This window comes from Xiphophorus maculatus, chromosome 8 (genome assembly GCF_002775205.1).
Source record: "Xiphophorus maculatus strain JP 163 A chromosome 8, X_maculatus-5.0-male, whole genome shotgun sequence".
Lineage (NCBI taxonomy): Eukaryota > Metazoa > Chordata > Actinopteri > Cyprinodontiformes > Poeciliidae > Xiphophorus > Xiphophorus maculatus.
In genome coordinates, this window is record NC_036450.1 from 14,398,966 (window position 1) to 14,417,898 (window position 18,933).

The following is an 18,933-nucleotide window of genomic DNA, read 5'->3' on the forward strand; positions in this document are numbered from 1 at the left end:
AGTTTTCAAATTATTTCATTTCTCAACGGCATTTGTCCAAGCCAACCTGGCCCAATGTGAAAAAGTAACTGCTGAAGATCCTCCCTCCTGGCCAGACATTTGAAGCCAGAGGATTTGCATGTTGCTAAAAGCAGAGATTATTTCTAGCTGCCAGCAGGACACTGATACACAAAACTCCCATCCCTGGCTGTCCCCTTCAAAATAGAAGGCTTTCAAAAGTAAAAGTTGTTATGGACATGGCTCTGCAGCCCTTACCAGACCGATAAATGTCAAGAATTTCATTTCTAGTCTGACCTTAATTTTTTTTTTTTTTTTAGATCAGCATGAGTGTTTCTAAATGAGATCTTTTAACCTTTATGTTGGCAAACAGGTTGTCTTTAAGTGAATTCTTGATCACAAAGTTAAATTACTTTTCACAAAGGGCCAGTTTGTTTTGGGTAGCTTTTCCCCCTCTTAAATATAACTCTTCTTTCACATTTTTTTTATTACTATTTTACCCAGTTATCTGTGATATTAAAATTGGTTTGATGGTTCGAAACAAAAAAGAAGCAGAGGAAAACTTTAAAGACGAAAATACTTTTTTAAGCCACTGTGTTGCATATTTTATTTACTTTAATCTTAATGAATAAATGATGCTGAAGCCATCTTCAAACATATCATTTCAACATATTGGCAATTTTCTTTGCTTTTAAACTTAAGATATAAAATAATATTTGTGTTTCTTTCGGTTATGACGAGAGCAAATGTTTTATAGTTTGCAAACTTCATACCTGAGTCATCTTTTTTGAAGAGTCATGTCGATTTTCAGGCTACGGACAAATTTTAGTTATTAAGAGCAAAGGCAAAAAATTGCTCTTTGAGTAGAAGAAGTCACAGGAACTTATCCCTGGTCTACAAATTGAATCCCTATATCATTATATTCAGTTTAAGTCAGGAATGTGTCTAGCACCAGTTTACAGCAAATTTTGTAGCAGGATATTGTATAAAAAACGTAGTTAGTGGTGAAAGGTGAAAATGTTCCCCCTAATTAGCGTTATTTGTGTATAACAGCAAAGGATTTTAGATAAAAACATTATAAATTCTGATCTGGAAATTTCACAAAGTATAAAATATATATATTCATTTCAAGGTGCATCAGAGTTGTAAATAAATCTGCAGTTTGCGTTTAGGATGAGGAGCTCTGTCATACACACTAACTAAACTAACAAAAAAAAAAAAAAAAAAAACAACTTAATGATTTACTCTTGAAGTGCACTTGAGATGACGTAGTGCACATACAGCCGCGCCAAGGGCAAAAGTATAATCGGGACGCAAGAAAGCAAAAAAAAAAAAGTAGAAGTTCCTGGAAAAGGGGGGAAAAGATCGCAGGGAAGCTGCGGAGGGATTTCTAGCCGGCTCAACTTTTTTCTCACTTATCAAAAACTCGACAAGAAACATCAGAAATGAGAATAAAGTGAACAACTCGGAGGACTGAACGGTCAGTTTGGGGAACAGTGTCCGTTCATTGCAGGTAAGTTGATGCGTCACAATGACGCGGTGATAAATAGTCTGTTTTTTATAATAGTTTTGTATAAAATATGTATCAGGCTACAAAACGTACAATTAACTTGCGTGTGAGTTGTTATAAATGTTCCAAGTCAACATTACCATTTAGGACTCCATTTTCTAAATCGGTTCATAGCTGTTTTTATGTTGCTTTTCAGGCAGCCTGACTTTATTATGCGCCCCCTCTTCGAATCTGAATTTGATAATTAAAGTGAATGATATAGCTTCTTTCACAGGCAAAATCACAATACACCACACAGCATAACATTTAAAACATTTTTTTTATTATTAAAAAAAAAAGAACTTATTAAACCCAACAGACAATCATGCAAATATTTCAAGAGTTATAAAGTAAAAATATTGCCTTCATCCATTTTTTAAAAATGAGTAAACACTCTCAAGACAACATAAACAAAAGGAACCTTTTTTCCACAGTCAAGGTATAGAAGTCTGGAAAAAGTGATCCTGTTATATTTGGACCCTGGAGCTAAGAGCAGACTTTGACAAGGACTTTTTGAGTTGGAATATGTCTTTAATAATTCTGTCATGGAGAAATGAGCTTGAGTAAAAGGCTGATATTAAGGTTTGTTAGGGCAGTGTTTCCCAACCCTGGTCCAAAAAGACACACAGCCCTACATGTGTCAAATGTTTCCCTACTTCAAGCGCATATAATTTCAATTGATAGGTGATTAATAGGCTTTTGTTGAACTGCAATCATCTGAATCAGATGTCTTAAATCAGGGAAACATCCAAATAGTGTGCAGTGAAGACCAGAGTTGAGAAACATTGAATTAGAATGAGAACAAATTCTAAAATGAAAAGGTGCAAAGACATCAAACTTTGTTCAAGTGTATTGTTTGTTGTTTTTTGAGGAAGCAGAATCAAAAAGCAAATTACAACAGGACAGAAATTCCAATTATGAAACTCCAAGAGCACGCTGGAAACCTAGAGTAACCACAAAGTGTGATTACTAATCCGGGAGCAGGTGGTTGATTATAAACAGGGTGCAACTGTGTGGGAAGGCAAGTAGCTGATGTTGAACCTAGAAGAAGGAGAAGTGGCAGATGGAACACGCAGGGAAGCAAAATCACTGAAACTAGAACACAGTGCAATGCAGAAACCCAACAGGTTTAATAAAAGTATTAATCCAAGTTCAAACGAAAATGAGACAATTAGAAACAGAAGCACTGGGAAACCAAAACTGAATACACAGAGTTTATGGAGCAGTTCTAAAATAAACCAGAAACTCGGATCAACGCAAAATAACCAAAACCAAAAACTGCAACTCAGAGCAGAAATTTAATATAACAGAACAATAACAGAAGAATTGATTGAGCAGAATAAGAAAATTAAAGAGGGACAAATTCCAAAATGAGACAAAAAAGTCCCAAAGATTACAACACCGAGTTGGTTTAAAATCTTAAGGATACAACAAAATAACGGCTCCAATTTCAATACAGAATATAATGTTTATGAGTTAGTAATTCAAAAAACAAAAGCGATCAACGAGCCTGCCTAAAAGTTGTGATATGACAAATTAAAAACAAAAGTCAAACATTTAAATGTAAATAGAGTATAAAGATTCATATATTTTTTTACATTCAGCTTCTTCTCTTTTAGACAAAAAATTAAGTTTAAAAAGTAAACGTTTTTCTCTGTATTCAGTTCAGTTTGACTTCTCCATATGCATCCAGATTTGGAAAGTGATTAAAACTAATTGCATAATTTTCAAGACTTTTTAAGACTATGAACATTTCTTATTTTTATTTACATACTGAAAGGATTTACTGTGTATACTCAATTTTTTATTTATCCATCCTTTTTGAAATTATTTCTTAAATTTTTTTGTATTTGAAGGCATTGCCGTTGGACACCCATCTTTGATATAAAACCAGCTTCACAAGACACAGTTGTGGGAATAAGAGTTCTTCATGAGCACAGATCCTTTGCAGAATCTGCCTGAGCCATGAGTGGAAAAGGTTGCCAGCTCCTGGTGTCTCCCTGCAGCATTCCTCCATCACTGAATACAATCAGAGGCCACCAGTCCCAGACCATCGGGATACCTGTGTCTTCTTCACCTCAAGAAGCAGGACTTAGGTCGTCCACAGGCAGAACGGAGAAAGCAAAAAGCAGAAGCATCCATTCTTTAACTTTTGGAAACCAAAATGAAGGCCATGTTGTCCTCCCTAATCTGAGCCTCCGCAGAAAAGTGTTGACCAATGGGAAACATTTAACGGTGCCACCCAGGAACCCAGAGCAAATACCCACTTTCCCACTTCAGAACACATCTAAGACAACTGCCAGGAATGCAAAACTCCTAAACTCTTCTATCTACAGTGTCAAAGGTAAAAACAAAACTTAAAAGATGAAAATGTCTTGCAAAAATGCTTGTGTGAGTAAAATCTAGGTGTTACTTTATTTTCTAAAACAGCATTTTAAAGCTTTTCAGTGCCTTACGAAAATATTCAAACTCATTAAACTTCTTATATTTTCTTACCCTGTATCTTATTGAGGTTTTATGTGTTTTTATTTGAATAAATAACATATTCCTGCTAACATTGGACACGTTCCATGTCTCTGCACTGTTTCAGGGTGATGTGGTGTATTTGTTTTCAATCAACCATATGTTTTTTTACAGAGCACTAAAAGTTCAATGTTCTCATCTAAATAGAGTAATTTCTTTTACTCAACTTAGACCTGTCATCCACCTGAGCTGAGCATCTCTACAGCTACTCTGGAGTTACAGTATAAGGGGTCTTTTTGGAACAATGATCTACTTTAGGAACAATGATCTACTTTAGAATAAGGACCATGTCTTTTTCAAAGCTTTTCAAAGTTTTTCAAAGTGTCTTTGCAGTTTCATCCCTGATCTGTGTGCTCTCTGTATTTAGGGGTATTAGAATAAAATAGACTAAATCCAATGCATGCTACTCGAAGAACACTAAAGACCTGTAATTTCCAGTGTGGTTCACAGTTGTTTCATAGCTCATAGCTGCGCAGTTAAGATCTGTTGATGGCTAAGTGCTTTTGAGTTTGGTTTTCTAATTTGTCCCCATAACTTATATGCTCTAGTGCAGTATAACCCAGGTTATTTTTTAAAGTTCTGGATTGTCTCCAGCTGATTTTGCAGTGTCTGGATCCACTTTTGATGCCTCTGGTCCGGCAGCGGGTGTTAATCTAACAGTGACCAGTAGCCCTATAAGTGCTTTCTCAGTGCCAACATTTCCTGCAAGACTTCGGCCTCCGTCCTCTCACAGTGTGCCATTTTCTCACAACGATGCCAGGTGAGCAATATCTCAAAGATATGTCATTGTATGAGGCCCTCACAACATTTGATATTATTTCTAAAGCAAACAGGAATCTTTTTCAGGTCCTTATTTTCCAGAGAATCCCTGGCGTCCACCACCCTCAGCCTGTTTGAAACCCAGTCTGTGTTTAGTAGCAAACACGATTGGGCATATGGTTACCGTGTGCTTCCCCCCGTGGGACTACCTCAGAACTGTGCCCAAGCCAGTGAGGGCAGTGAACAATTCAGCCTCTCCCCCGGCACAGCCATGTCAGGCACCACTGCGTCAGGAGAAACAAGCACCTCTGCCTCCCTGCCCTCGTATCTTTTTGCAGCTGAGGCTGGAAGCCCGAGACAATCTCATGCGAAGAAGAGAGCGCTTTCCACGTCACCATTGTCAGATGTCATGGGGATTGATTTTAACAGCATTATACGGACCTCGCCCACATCGCTTGTGGCTTACATCAACGGTTCTCTCAGCTCTCCGTCATCCCATCTCACCCTCTCTCCTGTTCACTCTGACGGATATGGTCATTTCTTAGGCGTGAAAGGTCGCTGCATACCCTACAACCATCCATGCAGCATGCCAGGCTCTACACAAACAGTAACCCTGCTATCAGAGTGTGGCCGTATTCAGGTGCTTGATGAGGGAGGGGGCCTGGAGAACCAGATGGCTAACATGATGGTGGGGCCTCAGTGCCTTTCACATGAAGAAGGGTTCCTGGAAAAGACTTCAGAGAGTTGTAGCCAAATGTCTAACTGCACTCTACCACCGTTGCAGCCAGAGCCAGCGTCGTTGACAAGGGTCCAAGAAGCCACTGTTCCACATGGGCCTCCTCCCCCTTACCACTCACATCATCACATAAACCCTTCCAGATACCACTGCAAAATGAAGGCCCAGTCTCAGAACACTGCCATACAAGCTCCCATGTTTCTACACAGGCACGGAGTTACCTTTTTACCACAGATTCCCATGCTGGAGGAGGAGGAAGGGGAGGCAGAGGACTGCGGCACCCACTGCTGCAGGTGGCTGGATTGCACTGCAGTTTACGACCAAAAGGAGGAGCTGGTAAGGCACATAGAGAAGCTGCATGTGGACCAGCAAAAGGCAGAGGACTTCACGTGCTATTGGGTTGGCTGTCCACGAAACTTTAAGCCATTCAATGCCAGATACAAGCTTCTTATCCACATGAGGGTCCACTCCGGAGAGAAACCCAACAAATGCTCGGTATACCTTATATATATTTCTCTTGCATCTTGCATTGTGCTGAAATCAATCCTGCATTCTCCTTGTTTCTGATTGTTGTCTGAAAACACTCAATCAGTTGAAAAGGTTTTGCTCCTCTGTGAGATGACATAACTGAATGCCGACAACACAGAAGCATGATAAATGGCGGACCTCGCTAAATTCACTTCACTATGAGCAAATTAATGCTACAGTTTCTATTTGAAAACTGCCAAAAAATCGTTACTAGGGTGACTACCCTCATATGAAATGACATTTGGGAAAGGTCTTCATTTAAAATATGGCCAGTTTGATTCTTACTTAAGCCACGGGGCAATTAGCAGAGCTCTTTGATAATTGGCATGGGAGTTAACTTAATTATATAGTTATTAAATAAGCACAAAAGAGGCCTTGCACTGCAGCTCTGGCAATACCCACTGGGCCTCTGCAAGCTATTGTGGTTGTCTGCATCCAAAGGGTTTGCCAGGACTGAGCCAGAAAAACTTGGCTGCTGTCCTGGGAAGGTGATGCCCCTTTGGCAACAGAGATAGTTTATTTTAAAATGTTTTAGATGGGGAGATAAGGCAAAGCAAGTTTTTTTTTTTTTTTACATTGTACTATCGATGCACAAGGTAATTAAAAGTTTTCTACAGGAAAAAAAAGTGTTTTAAAAGTTGTATTAAAATGCAAAAAAAAACTAAACATAAAATGGTAAAGGCAAAGTTTACATTATTAAAAAATAATAACGTGAAATGTAAATACAAAATGAAATAAAGTCATGGTGACTGTAAAGCGATTCACAGCTATCTGATAGCTTCAATGATGCAAACCAGAAACCTAAATCCAACATTGGACTGTTTGGTGCCTCCAGATTTTGCGCTCTGGATGAACCGGAGCTGTCTAATTACTTTTAAAAACTTGAAAAGACAATTGCAATACATGTAGTAACCGAAGAAAAAAATATGTTAGCTGTTTTTCTGCATCCTATTTTAGCAGGAAGCCCTCAAATCTGAAATATAGATTTGAGGGCAACAGATCTTTGCTGCTATTTAATTTGAGTCTGAATCTCTAACTGTCCCCGTGTTATTGGCATCATCTTTATGTAATCTGTAAATAATCTAAACTAGGGGAGCATGTGCAGTAGATGCTGACACAACCTAAGAATAGAGACTTGAGGATCCCCAGATGTGATTGTTCTGCACTTAGACTTATGACCCACTTTTCCAGTCTAATAATCAGTATGTTATGATCAGCTTTGCTAAGCACAACACTGAGATCCAATAATACTACGACATATGTTACTTTTAATATGTAATATAAAGTGCAGTCTGAGTATAAATCTTTGATAACATTGTTTTATGTCATAGCTTTGTCAGTACTACTCCTAAATTAAATTAGTTTAAAAATGCATACAAATGTTGTTTTTAAAATGTGGAAATTAAAAGTTTATATTTTCATTTTATGCCACAAGCTTGAAACCATACTCACACTGGCAGCAAAAAAATTAAACAGAGAAAATATTTTAATTTCTAATGTTTAGAAAGCATGCTTGCATTTAACAGATCCCTTTCAATTAAGCACAACAATTAATGTATTTAATTACATCTTAATTACTGTAAATAATAGAACAAGACATGAGAAACAAAACCGAAAAAATGGAACCATGCATGATGTTATGTTCTTCCTTCCTTTGTCCTTTGTTGTCTTGTACCTTTAAATTAGAACTGGAAACATTGTTGTGGTATTAGTATAAGATTATTTTTCAAACAGTCTTAACAATACATAAAATGTTTTTCCTTAATTTTTTTAAAGGACATAAAGTACTGGGCTGATTTGTGTAAGCACAGTTCTAAGTCAATAAATCTGTGTTGCCTTGCCTAAGGATTCATGCAGGTTTTGCATCTCTGGACAAATTTTATCTGCGTAAAAATGGCTCTTTGCATCGTAAAGGTTGTTGACACGCACAGTAGTCGAACCAATTTATTTCTTAGACACATATACACCTAGATTGTGTTGTCTTTTCCTCACTCCCACTTCTGACTTGGATGAGTAATTAACAAGTCATGGGCTGAACATGGTTTAGTACATTGATGCTTTTAACAAGTTAAAAATTAACATCATGCATACCTGCAGTCGACCTTCTGCTCCAAAATACTCACTTATTAGTTGAAACTGGCTCTGTTGCCATGGAGGCTGCCGTTGTTGGATGGCTCCCTTTAATCATTCGGTGATGAAACATTTATGGCTGCAGCTTATTGCCAAAAGGAGAATTGGAACCTGTAGTTGTTTCTCCAGAAAACACCTAATCAGGAAAAGAAAAGCTTTACGCAGACCACCCACAGTCATTTGCTTTTTTAAAACATTTTGAAGTAATTTGCTTAGACATTTTTCCCTACGAGTAAAATGTATTTTAAGAAGATAAATTATTTTAAAATGTAGAAATATGTAATTTTTCTTTAATAGATGGCAGCTATAGAAGCTGTAGTATAGCATATAAGGCACATTGTGCTAACATCACAACATTGAAGTAGCTCTTGTTTCACAGTGGACATATGGGGCAGGCTCAGACTTGTACTGTTATCCCACAATCTGGTCAACAATTATTAAACAGTTTCTTTTTAAAAATACAACCGTTACCTGTTTGTTTTAGGTAACCTAAGCAACAATAGTTTTACAGGTATACTGTGAGGGTAAATGTGAATTTTAGACAACTTGTAAATATATTTAAAAAAAGCACTAGTACCACTGTACCAGTACAGTGGTACTAGTGCTTTTTTAGTACTTATAATATAATATAATATAATATAATATAATATAATATAATATAATATAAGTGAAGATATTGTTTTCACTTATGGAAATAATATCTTTTTGTAAGTGTGATGACTTAAAACAAGTCTCTGTATCTTACTGAAAAATTTATCGAGTTAGTTTTGTCTTATTTCAAGTTCACTAAGATATTTGCACTAGAAACTAGACTAAAAATACTTTGTAAGACTTTGTGCGTTCACAGTGTGTGAGCTAATACCTCACAGAAAGCTTCCAATGATTAATTTGCCCCTAATGTTTTTTGTTGTGTTTCAATTTACATTTAATCTTTCCTTTTTTCTCATTTTATTCTCCACCCAGTGAGGTTTTAAATGTGCTTTGCAAATAAATTGACATTGACAAGCTCTGAGAAACAGCAGATCCAAGAATACCGTCTATGCGATCATTGATATTGCCTCGGAAACGCTGCTTTGATGACAAGCCCCTTGATGTGTTTTTGTTCAGTAACTGTTAGCATCTTTTCTGTTTCACCCTGCCTGTGGGTCAGTGTTTCAGATGTTGAAATCCCCAGAGGCCTTCCAATTTTATCTTGAGAATTTTTAAAAGATATTTGAAGTTTCTAGGATTACCTAATACCTAGAAAGTATGTGTAGTTGAAGGAGTTTCACAAAAAGAAAGATAAAAAAAAGGCACAAAAAATTTGGTATAACAGGGTGTAGAATAGTGAAGTGACCTCAGAGCTGAACCGGGCACCAGACAGAGTCTGCTGGCACAGACTGCAGCTGTCATTGTTCAGCTGGGGCGTGAGTGCCTGCCAGGATCTGTCAGAAGTTGGCTGTGAGACTGAGAAGCCACACTGCTTTCTTTTCAATCCTAAACATCCCTTGTGGCACAGTAAAAAGCCCTCCTCGGGAGAGCTTTGTGACACAGAGAAGCGGAGAGGGAGTAACACAGCTACTTACCTCTGGACTTGGCTGGAGTGCTGCCAGGATCTTAGTTTAAAGTTAGTTCAGTCCAGTTTGGTGTTTAGATGCTATTTATCTTTGTTTGCTTCAGGCAGGTGTCTTTTTCCTGTTGTTGTTTTCTTGCCCTAATTTGGCCTTCAGTGCAAGGCCTTTATAGTGCTATCAGAAATAGATGGCATGAACCAAGATTTCTCTCCTAAATAAGCGATGTATGAAATGTTTTACATATTTTCTCTCTTTTCTGTTTCATGTTTCCAAATTAATTTCTACTTCCATCAAATGTTTGGAATTCTTCCCCAAGTCTTTTTACAAACCTTATGATTGCACCATGTAAATACCTTTCCTGGAATTGAATGAAAATCTGTTTTTGCAATCGATTGCAAAAACAAGATTGGCATGTTTGATTTCTTTATTTTTTTATTTTTCAGTCAAAAATCACTGTTGTGTTAGGAAAGAACGGCAAGAATTTCTCATTCTGTGAGGGAAAAAGTTCATTTATTTCTGGCAACTATGACCAAGAGATATAAGAATGTGAGGAATCCAGTCCTGGAGAAAGAATAACAATATCAGACATGGTCTATGCTCCTTGATCATGAGGCTTCATTAGGACAAAAAAAAAAAGATTCCCGTCACAAACCACCTCTTCTGACCCCCCAGGAAGAGGGCAACATAATTCTGGACTTAGGAGAAAACGCTTTGAATGATTTGGATGTTTTAGGGATGAAGTCATTGGTCACACGATGAGGTAACCACTTATGTTCCCTGGAATTAGACTTGGTATTAATATTTTCCTCAAATGCCAGACACTATCTACCCACATAAGACCTTCTCTATGGTGCTGTCATTCATTAAATTACTTATCAGTCTTACAGTAAAAATTAATATGTATTAGCTTACTAAACGTTGCTGTTTATTTATTCATAATTCATAGCTGCCAGATGCTGTCAAGTTGATGCAAGATGTGTGGTTAATAACAAAATACAACTATGCATGTTTAAACACTGACCCCTGCTGGTCACACTGCAAACGTGAAAAGTTTGGGTCAGATTGATTTTGGTAAAATGTAAACACTAAAATACGTTCTTTGTAAGTAAATTCGCCAATTAACAATATTGAAACATTGAGTTGAAACCTATCACTGTAAAAACAAACAATAAAGCCTTAAATTATCCATGCTTCTAAACTGATTTGGATTTTTGCTGGGTTAGCCACTACAAAAACTTATCACTACGTCTAGTCAGAAAAACAAATAATTTTAAAACAGATCATGTCAGAAAGGATTAAAAATGTGGGGTTTAGCTGTACATGTGTGGCAAAAATGGTGCAGATGTCCCCTAAAACTGCCTTGTTAAGTATTGTGTTATTTAACCTCCGAGGGTTTCACATATTAACTGCATTTGTACTGAGATTAATTTAACTAAGTTGTGTTTGGGGGTATCCGTTTAAAATGGGTTGATTTTGTATCCCTTCACATTTATGGACTATTTGTGTTGGTCTTTCATAGATTTTGGTAACTTTGTTTAGTCCAAAAAGTCATTTTGTCCTTGTACAAGCAATTTACAATATGTCTAGAGCTACAAAACCTTCTTATTTGGACTTATTTTCACAAGTATACTGTAAAAACGTAGTTTCATTGTGAAACCAAAATAAAAGTAATTATTTTTTTAATTTAAAAATGGGGAAAACATTTTATTTTTTACAAGGAAAAAAGTATTTCTCTTGTAAAACAAGGTCAAATTAGTGTTTTCCTGAAAAAAACCTGAAAAAAAACCAAAAATTAAAGTGAAAATTGAAATTCTGATTAATTATTCAGAACAGCAATATAGAAAGACAACAAAATCAAATCCTATAGAACATTAGCGTAGATGTTTTCCATGAAGTGGAAAACATCTACTGATTTTCATAAAAGACAGAGCAACCCTGTAGTTCCATAGCCGCAGGTTGCACATCCATTTCACTCACATGAACTTCTAACAAAATATGTTGTTTGTGGTTCTAATCTGATGAAACAAAGGGTGTTAGCAATCCTTGTGCAAGGAACCATAAGTGACATTTTTCGCAAACTTTGCATTTTACTATTATGGCCTCATTTTGTAATCACACTATTCATTTTAATGAAACTTGTTCCAAATTTTTTCTTTGTACAAGCTGCTCGTCTATAAGCAGGAGTAATTTTAACCACATTTTATGTTTATACTGTCACAGTTTGAAGGCTGCAACAAGGCTTTTTCTAGACTTGAAAACCTGAAGATTCACCTGCGCAGCCACACAGGGGAGAAACCCTATATGTGTCAGCACCCAGGGTGTCACAAGGCTTTCAGCAACTCAAGTGATAGAGCTAAACACCAGCGAACACACCTGGACACGGTCAGTGGTGCCTCATCACAATCACATGATATAATTAGAGATGTTATTTTGATTCTTTGGATCAGTATGTGTTCACCGTCTGGGTTTATGTGTCTGTGGTTGTGCAGAAACCATATGCCTGCCAGGTGCCTGGCTGTGCAAAGCGCTACACTGACCCCAGTTCATTGAGGAAACATATGAAGTCTCATTCTACCAAAGAGCGGCAGTTACGGAAGAAGGTGAGTACCCCAATGCTAGCATAGCAGAATAAAGCAGATCATCATACATATTGTTTTTTTCTGCTACACCTAAGGGATCATATATGCAGTAGAAGGACAGGGAATTCAAACGCTGTGATCATTGAATGAAAATCCTTAGGCTGTTTTTGTAGAGGATCTCAGGAATTTGCTGTCTGACGCTAAGCTTTAGAAATGGGTTCCACTTTGGTAACATGACAGCTGTGGATATGAAATAAACCTCTCTTACATACAGCACGTGACACATTTCATTTCATTGTGCTTTCCTTCATCCTAATTAGCTCTGTGACAGGCTTTTCATCCCACTCACTTAGCTCTGCAACTTAACTGTATACACAGATGATCATTATCTTTAATTAAAGGTGTGCATGCGGTTAGATGGAAATGACTTGCAGCCAAGTTTGTCAATTTATGCACACTTAGGTTAACAGAGGCAGAAAAGGGTCTCACAAAATTACTGAGTAATGTTGTTTGTCTTAGTGTTTTTCCACTGAGAGCCACTCCATTAAGAGTTGCACTTTACAGTAGTGCAATTTTGCTATTAGGATTTTTGCATGTTAGTGAGAAAAGGTTTTTAATTTTGAGGTGTGTGTCATCAAAGATACTAACAAAAACCATGAGGATTTGCAGAGATACATTTTTCTGTTAGTTTAAATATAAGTTAGCTCATTTCATAGATGTTTTAAAATAAAATCTGTGATATGAAATTTTTTATTGTCTTCTGTAAAAATAACTTTAGTATTTGCTGAAAGCATGGAGTAAAAAATAAACATGTTCTAAGAGTTACAATTCTATGGAAAGTTGCATGTTTATCACAAAAGTGTGAATCTTTGTGAATGCTTTTTAGATTGTCCTAAACTTATGCCTCTGGATTCGTGCTACATCTGATTAACACATTTTTCATTAATTAGTAATTAAATCATGTAAAAATGAATATGTTATAAATGGATTCTCAGAGCAAAACATTTTCTGTTAGACAATAGAAAACTTATGTAGCAAGTAACATTTGAGGACTTTCTTAGGTATCTTCAATAGCTCTGAACATTTCCTCATATTTGTGGTATGGTATGTCTGTGACTCTTAATAAAGAGATTTGATTACCTTACCTACTACATTTCAGCAGCTGGAATGATTTTGCCAATGCAGACAGCTGAGTGGCAGATAATCTTACAGGAGGGGGCTTGGACCCTTTTAATGACTGTTATCAGCGGTATTGTTTACAGAAGTAGTAGAAAATTGTAAATGATTATGTAACATTAGAACGCAAATAGAACAATAGTGATATTGTGAACTTTCGCTAAGTGTCTCTGCTGTCCATATTTGTTTATGTTTAGCTTTTTGGGTCGTTTCTATAGATGAAGTCTTCTACTGATGCAGCCCAAGACACACTGGCTGACTGTTTGACCATTCACCCTCTACATCCTGACATTTCCCCGCCAGCAAGGCTAGACAACAGCTTGAACCCAGCTCTTGGTGCGTCTCATGAGACATACTGCTGTACGTCAAAGTTGTGGATGTTTGCATAAATGCATTTAATAGGAGGGGGGAAAATCACAGACCTGAGGTGTCTGTAATTCCTGTTCCTCAGGTGCAACACAAGGACAGGATTCTTATCACAGTCCCCACTTGGATCAGATGTTCTCCTTACCAGATAACTACAGGTAATTAACAGTTGTAGTTATTTTTATCATTATTATATTCAATACTTTTCAGTCATTTCTGAAAGTAGTGGTAAGTCTCTCAGTTAAACCTTAAATCTGTCAGATACGTATTTCAAAGCTAATTCTTGCTTTTATGATAAGACGTTAGTAAAATACCTTGCTACATTTTCATTAAGAGGGAGTAAACCACTCAAACAATGGTTGTCATGGTATCAAGGCTCCAAATACATGATTAAAATAATCAGTTTTTGCAAAAATCCACTTACTTGTTCTTGCATTAAACAAAAAGGATTTCCTTATTTTTTTATTTCATCTCACCTTGATGCATGTTAATCGTATTGAGACACAAGGTCTCATGTTCAAGTTCAACTTGTTTTAAATAGACATACAAAACATGTATGTGTAACAACAAACTACCATCCTCATGATTCACGTAACTAATTAATTAAGAGTCTAACTGAGAGTAAAAGACAACAGCAATAAAACATCAAGAGCAGGAACTGCCACCCAACGATTAAATTATTGTTTGTGCTTTTGCTTTCTGCAAGTATGTGTAATGGATGCTCCAAGAAAAAGCTTTTCACATTCAATGGTCACAAACATTATTCACTTTTCAACCTGGGTAAAATGCCTCTTCAGTCACTCTTCTCTTCAAAGAACCTAATGAAGGATTTTTTGTCCTCGTGAGAAGCCAGATGCTTACGGCTCCTCAATGGTTCGGATTGTTCTCAGGCCAGCGGTGGGCCAAAGCTTTCCCTGTGGGACGTCCGAGCAGACAATCAGCTTGTGAGAACAGGCCTCGCCTTGCCTCATTGGTCTCAACCGCTCGCATCAATGGATGCTATAGCCACCACCAAGAGGTGCCGGGGAATTCCATGAGTGAATCATAAAATCTAGAAAATGCCATCTATGCTCCGAGTGAAGGCTGTAATTACTCTTTTAGTTGTTAAATCAGTTGAAGAAATCTTTGTTGGATTTTTTTTTTCATCTGATTCAGTGTTTGTTTCTCGGTCAGTGTTTTGTCCAAAACTTTACCTTAAAATTCATCTAATTTGCATGTAGCCTTTAAAAGTTAATACCAACATATCACCAGCTACTGTGTCATTTTAAGCAATCTTAAATAATAGTTCATGCTATTCTTAAAGTAATGCCTGATTTTTCATTAATGTTTAATGATAAATATGTACATTTTAATTTACCAGGATAACCTGCTAACAGTAAAGTGAAGAAATGAAGTAAGACTTTGTATCAAATAGAGTGCATTTCGACACTAAAAAGCAGAGAGATTCTTCATTTGAAATACATCATCTTTTGAACACTGTGTAGGGAAAATCTTGCAGCAGTCACATTTTGTGCCACCGGTTTATCAAATGCACTAAAACAAATTCTCACAGCTGTTTGCAAGCATTAGATGTGATCTGACTGGAGTTTGCTCCTCTTTGCAAATCTGAAAATACACCCAAAGACAGACCTGTTTATCTACGAAAGTTCAGAAAATACATCTTAATTTTGAATAACCTATTAAGTGGAAACAATTCATTGACATATTAAATATGTATAACAAGGTATGTATGAAATTATTCAAAATTCAAGTGTTCCAGGATATGATTTATTTTTTATCTTTCAGCCTAGCTAATCAAAGTGACTGAAAGTGATGAATGGTCGCCAGTGAAGTTGCTGTGCAACAATCAGATGTTGGGGTAATTTGTTGTGCTTGGTGGCAGCTTAAATTAATTAATGATGGATCTATTACACAGAAAATATTAAATGATTATATATGATCTTAACACACAATTTTAATTATAATTTGGAATTGTAATAAATTATTTTCCATTTGTGTAATTAATTGATTGGCAGATTATTGTATTTATTTTTCATGCACTTCTTTTACGTCATATATTGAATATTAAATAATGTTTCTTCACAAAAGTATGGCATTTTTGGCCCTTTAAGTACCTTGCTTATGTTGATATTAACTTTAAGAGCTGTACTGTTTCTCCAGAAGTTGATACAGTTTTACTATATATAAAACCATGATAATTTCAAACTAAGTTTCTACATACAATATTGTATTTGATAATGTTTCCTTATAATAATGACCAACTGGAGAGGTTTGAAGTATGTTCAAAGTTGTGTGTTTAAGAAATATTTATCCTCAACAAGAAGTAGTATTTACTAAAGCTTGAAATGCTTCAGGTTTGTTGATGAGCTGATCTCCAGGGACTCCTCTGGGCCTTCCTCCTCCACCTGCCACCCTCTTCCTCCCAGTGGACCGACGCTGCTGAACAACTGTGATCTGAAACAACTTGGCCAGCCTCCTGATGTGGTGGATCAGAGCCCAGGTACTCCAAGTCTGAAATGTAAAAAATATTCACTACACACACTCATAATATCTAAAGAGCCTATTTACAGTGTCCTGCAAAAGTATTTACATCCCCTGTCCCATTTTGTCGCAATAATGTCAAAAATCTTTGCATTATTTGTGTTTAGTTCCACTTACTTTGATACTACTAAATAAATAATTGAGTGCAACCAGTTGCCTGCTGAAATGACCTTTATTTGTCCACATGTATAATTTCATAAATACAGTTTACCTATGAAGCCCTCTGTAGTTTACTCAAAGAACATTTGTGAACAAATAGCGTCATGAAGATCACAGAACACATCAGGTAGGTAAAGAATAAAGCTGCATAAAGTATGGAAAAACTGCAGACTTTCAAAGCCATGACCATCCATTTTAAACTGACAGCAGAGATTAATCTTAGAAGCTGCTAAGAGGCCAGTGATATCTCTTAAGGAGCTGCAGTGATCCACAATTCAGATGATAGAACATTTTGACGTTGCATTATAAACCATGGTCTGTACATAACTGGCCTTTATGGAAAAGTGGCAGAAACAAAGTCCTGTTATTCTTGCCACATGATTGGAAATATGCAGGTATGTGAAAAAAGGTGCTTTGGTTGTACAAAAAATAGCTTTCTGGCCTTCATACAAATGACTTTGTAAATTAACAATGCACATCACCTTTAAAACACTGTCCCCACAGTGAAACATGGTAATGCCAGCATCTTACTCTGGGAATAAAAAGCAAAACTTTCCGACTCCGACCTTTGGGGTTATGTTTTTAATTGCATTAAAACTGTGCTGACTAGATATAGTTGAAATATGATACACTTCAGATTTTTTTCTAAGAAAAAAATGTGAAAACTGTGGATCATTTTCCTCCTGCTTTACAATTATTCTCTATATGGTGATGGTCTGTCACATGAAATTTAAACTATGTGCATAGAAGTTTGTGGATGTGACTTTGAATACTTGTAAGGCACTGTATAAAGGTTTGCATAGTTTGTCAATCACATTTCAGCTGTGCTGTGAGGAATGTCTTTATAATAAGCATTAGCAGCTGATACCGTTTCTTTTCAGCCATAATCAAGTACCTTTCAAATGCATGTCACCTTTAAATAAAACATGTTCCTGCTCAGACTCCACAGCCACAGAGATCCTGACAGGTTCTCTGAGATCAAATGCTTGATGTTTAAAAGCAGCATGAATAAAAAGGTGACATTTCTTCCTTCACCCTGAAGAAAAATTCCTCCAGTTCCCATATTTATGGTAATGCTTATAGAAGCAGGCTTTGCTGCAGTAGTCAGTTATCACCATGGCTGGACTTCCTCACAAATAGCCTTTGAAATGCTTAAAGTACATTGTAGAAAGCAGTCAAGGACAAGTACTTTATTGCTTTTTGATGTCCTTCTTTCTCACTCTGCATACATAGATCGCTGTGTTTCTGTTTGCAATCTGCTGCAGGATTTGACGTCCATGTTCATATTCAAGATGCCCCTGCTGTTCAAGAGTTGCATGGTGGGGATTACTTCTGTATGGTGGACCACAGCTCAAGCAAGGTCCCCAGCATCTATACAGAGGCGTGATACTACTCAGTCTTCGTGGGTTTGCACTGCTTTGTAGTCTTTTATATTTAAATCAAATGATTCACAATAAGAACCTATGGGAGAACGTACATGAGCCTTCAGAAATTTCATGTTTTCTTAATCCTTTCCTACACTTCTTGGATATAACATAAGGCACTTTAATACTTTCAGGTGGCATTTTGCACAATGTCAATACTGAATCAAAGCAAAGTATGCAAGAGATGATTTATTACAGTTTTTTCTTAGAAACGTGTCTTGGTAACTATAGTAACAAGAAAACCTTTATTATTTGACAGCAGTGTCATACATATTACTTGTTGCTTGAATATAGTAGTGTTCAGTGACCATTTCTGTGTTTAGATAATGAGGGAAATTACTGTTTGGGATCACACCAGTGACTTATAATGCTTTATTACTGCAAATTATTTAAACTTGACAACATTCTTGGCCCTTTATGAAAGCATTATATAATGCTTTACATTTTTGGACCTCTCTGCTTACATTGTATGCCCGCATGGTGAGAGAAATTACATTGTTATAATAATTAATTGTAGTGATAGTCTCTTGTTTCCAGTTTGTATTTTAACAAATGATCAAAATTCATATTATTTCCTTGTAAGTTCCACAGGATTTCCCAGGTGTGTTGGATAAGAGAAGTAAATAATTTGTACTCTCATATGTGGTTTTTAATAAATTCTGCATGGGGATTTTAACCTAATTACTTGTGACTAATTTCTTTTTTAACGGACACTTTTTTAATGGACATTTTTATGTTGTTTTATTCAGTGAGGAGAGGAAGGTCAGAAGAAGTGTCTTGAGTGCAGTAGCTTGGAGATTTAACACACCCGGACCTGAAAGAGGGATTTAAAACCTGCTGTGGCAAGCCTGATCTGGCTGTAAAACACCGTCATGAAAGACACCTTGTGAAATAAACTGTAATTGAAAACACT

The 18,933-nt window shown here is 36.6% G+C and overlaps 1 protein-coding gene across 4 annotated transcripts; it reads left to right on the plus strand.

The window, feature by feature from the left end:
* Positions 1–1,336: 1,336 nt before the first annotated feature.
* On the plus strand, positions 1,337–18,688 carry LOC102236500 (zinc finger protein GLIS3). 4 transcript variants are annotated; one of them, XM_005803760.2, is made up of 10 exons: positions 1,337–1,510; positions 3,403–3,890; positions 4,664–4,829; positions 4,916–6,059; positions 11,996–12,157; positions 12,265–12,375; positions 13,749–13,890; positions 13,982–14,054; positions 16,251–16,396; positions 17,862–18,688. In XM_005803760.2, the coding sequence occupies exons 2-10, from the start codon at positions 3,512–3,514 to the stop codon at positions 17,981–17,983; spliced, it is 2,445 nt and encodes an 814-aa protein (XP_005803817.1). In that variant the 5' UTR covers positions 1,337–1,510; positions 3,403–3,511; the 3' UTR covers positions 17,984–18,688. The 4 variants fall into 4 exon arrangements, with proteins under 4 accessions (XP_005803817.1, XP_023193563.1, XP_023193564.1 ...); XM_023337795.1 differs by having other exon boundaries at positions 13,749–13,866; XM_023337796.1 differs by having other exon boundaries at positions 16,251–16,414; positions 17,862–17,947.
* Positions 18,689–18,933: the final 245 nt, after the last annotated feature.

Coding starts and splice junctions, on each gene's coding strand:
- LOC102236500 (XM_005803760.2), top strand. CDS start 3,512: ATGAGTGGAAAAGGTTGCCAGCTCCTGGTGTCTCCCTGCAGCATTCCT. Junction 4,830..4,915: donor TTTTCTCACAACGATGCCAG/GTGAGCAATATC, acceptor AATCTTTTTCAG/GTCCTTATTTTCCAGAGAAT. Junction 6,060..11,995: donor AGAAACCCAACAAATGCTCG/GTATACCTTATA, acceptor ATACTGTCACAG/TTTGAAGGCTGCAACAAGGC.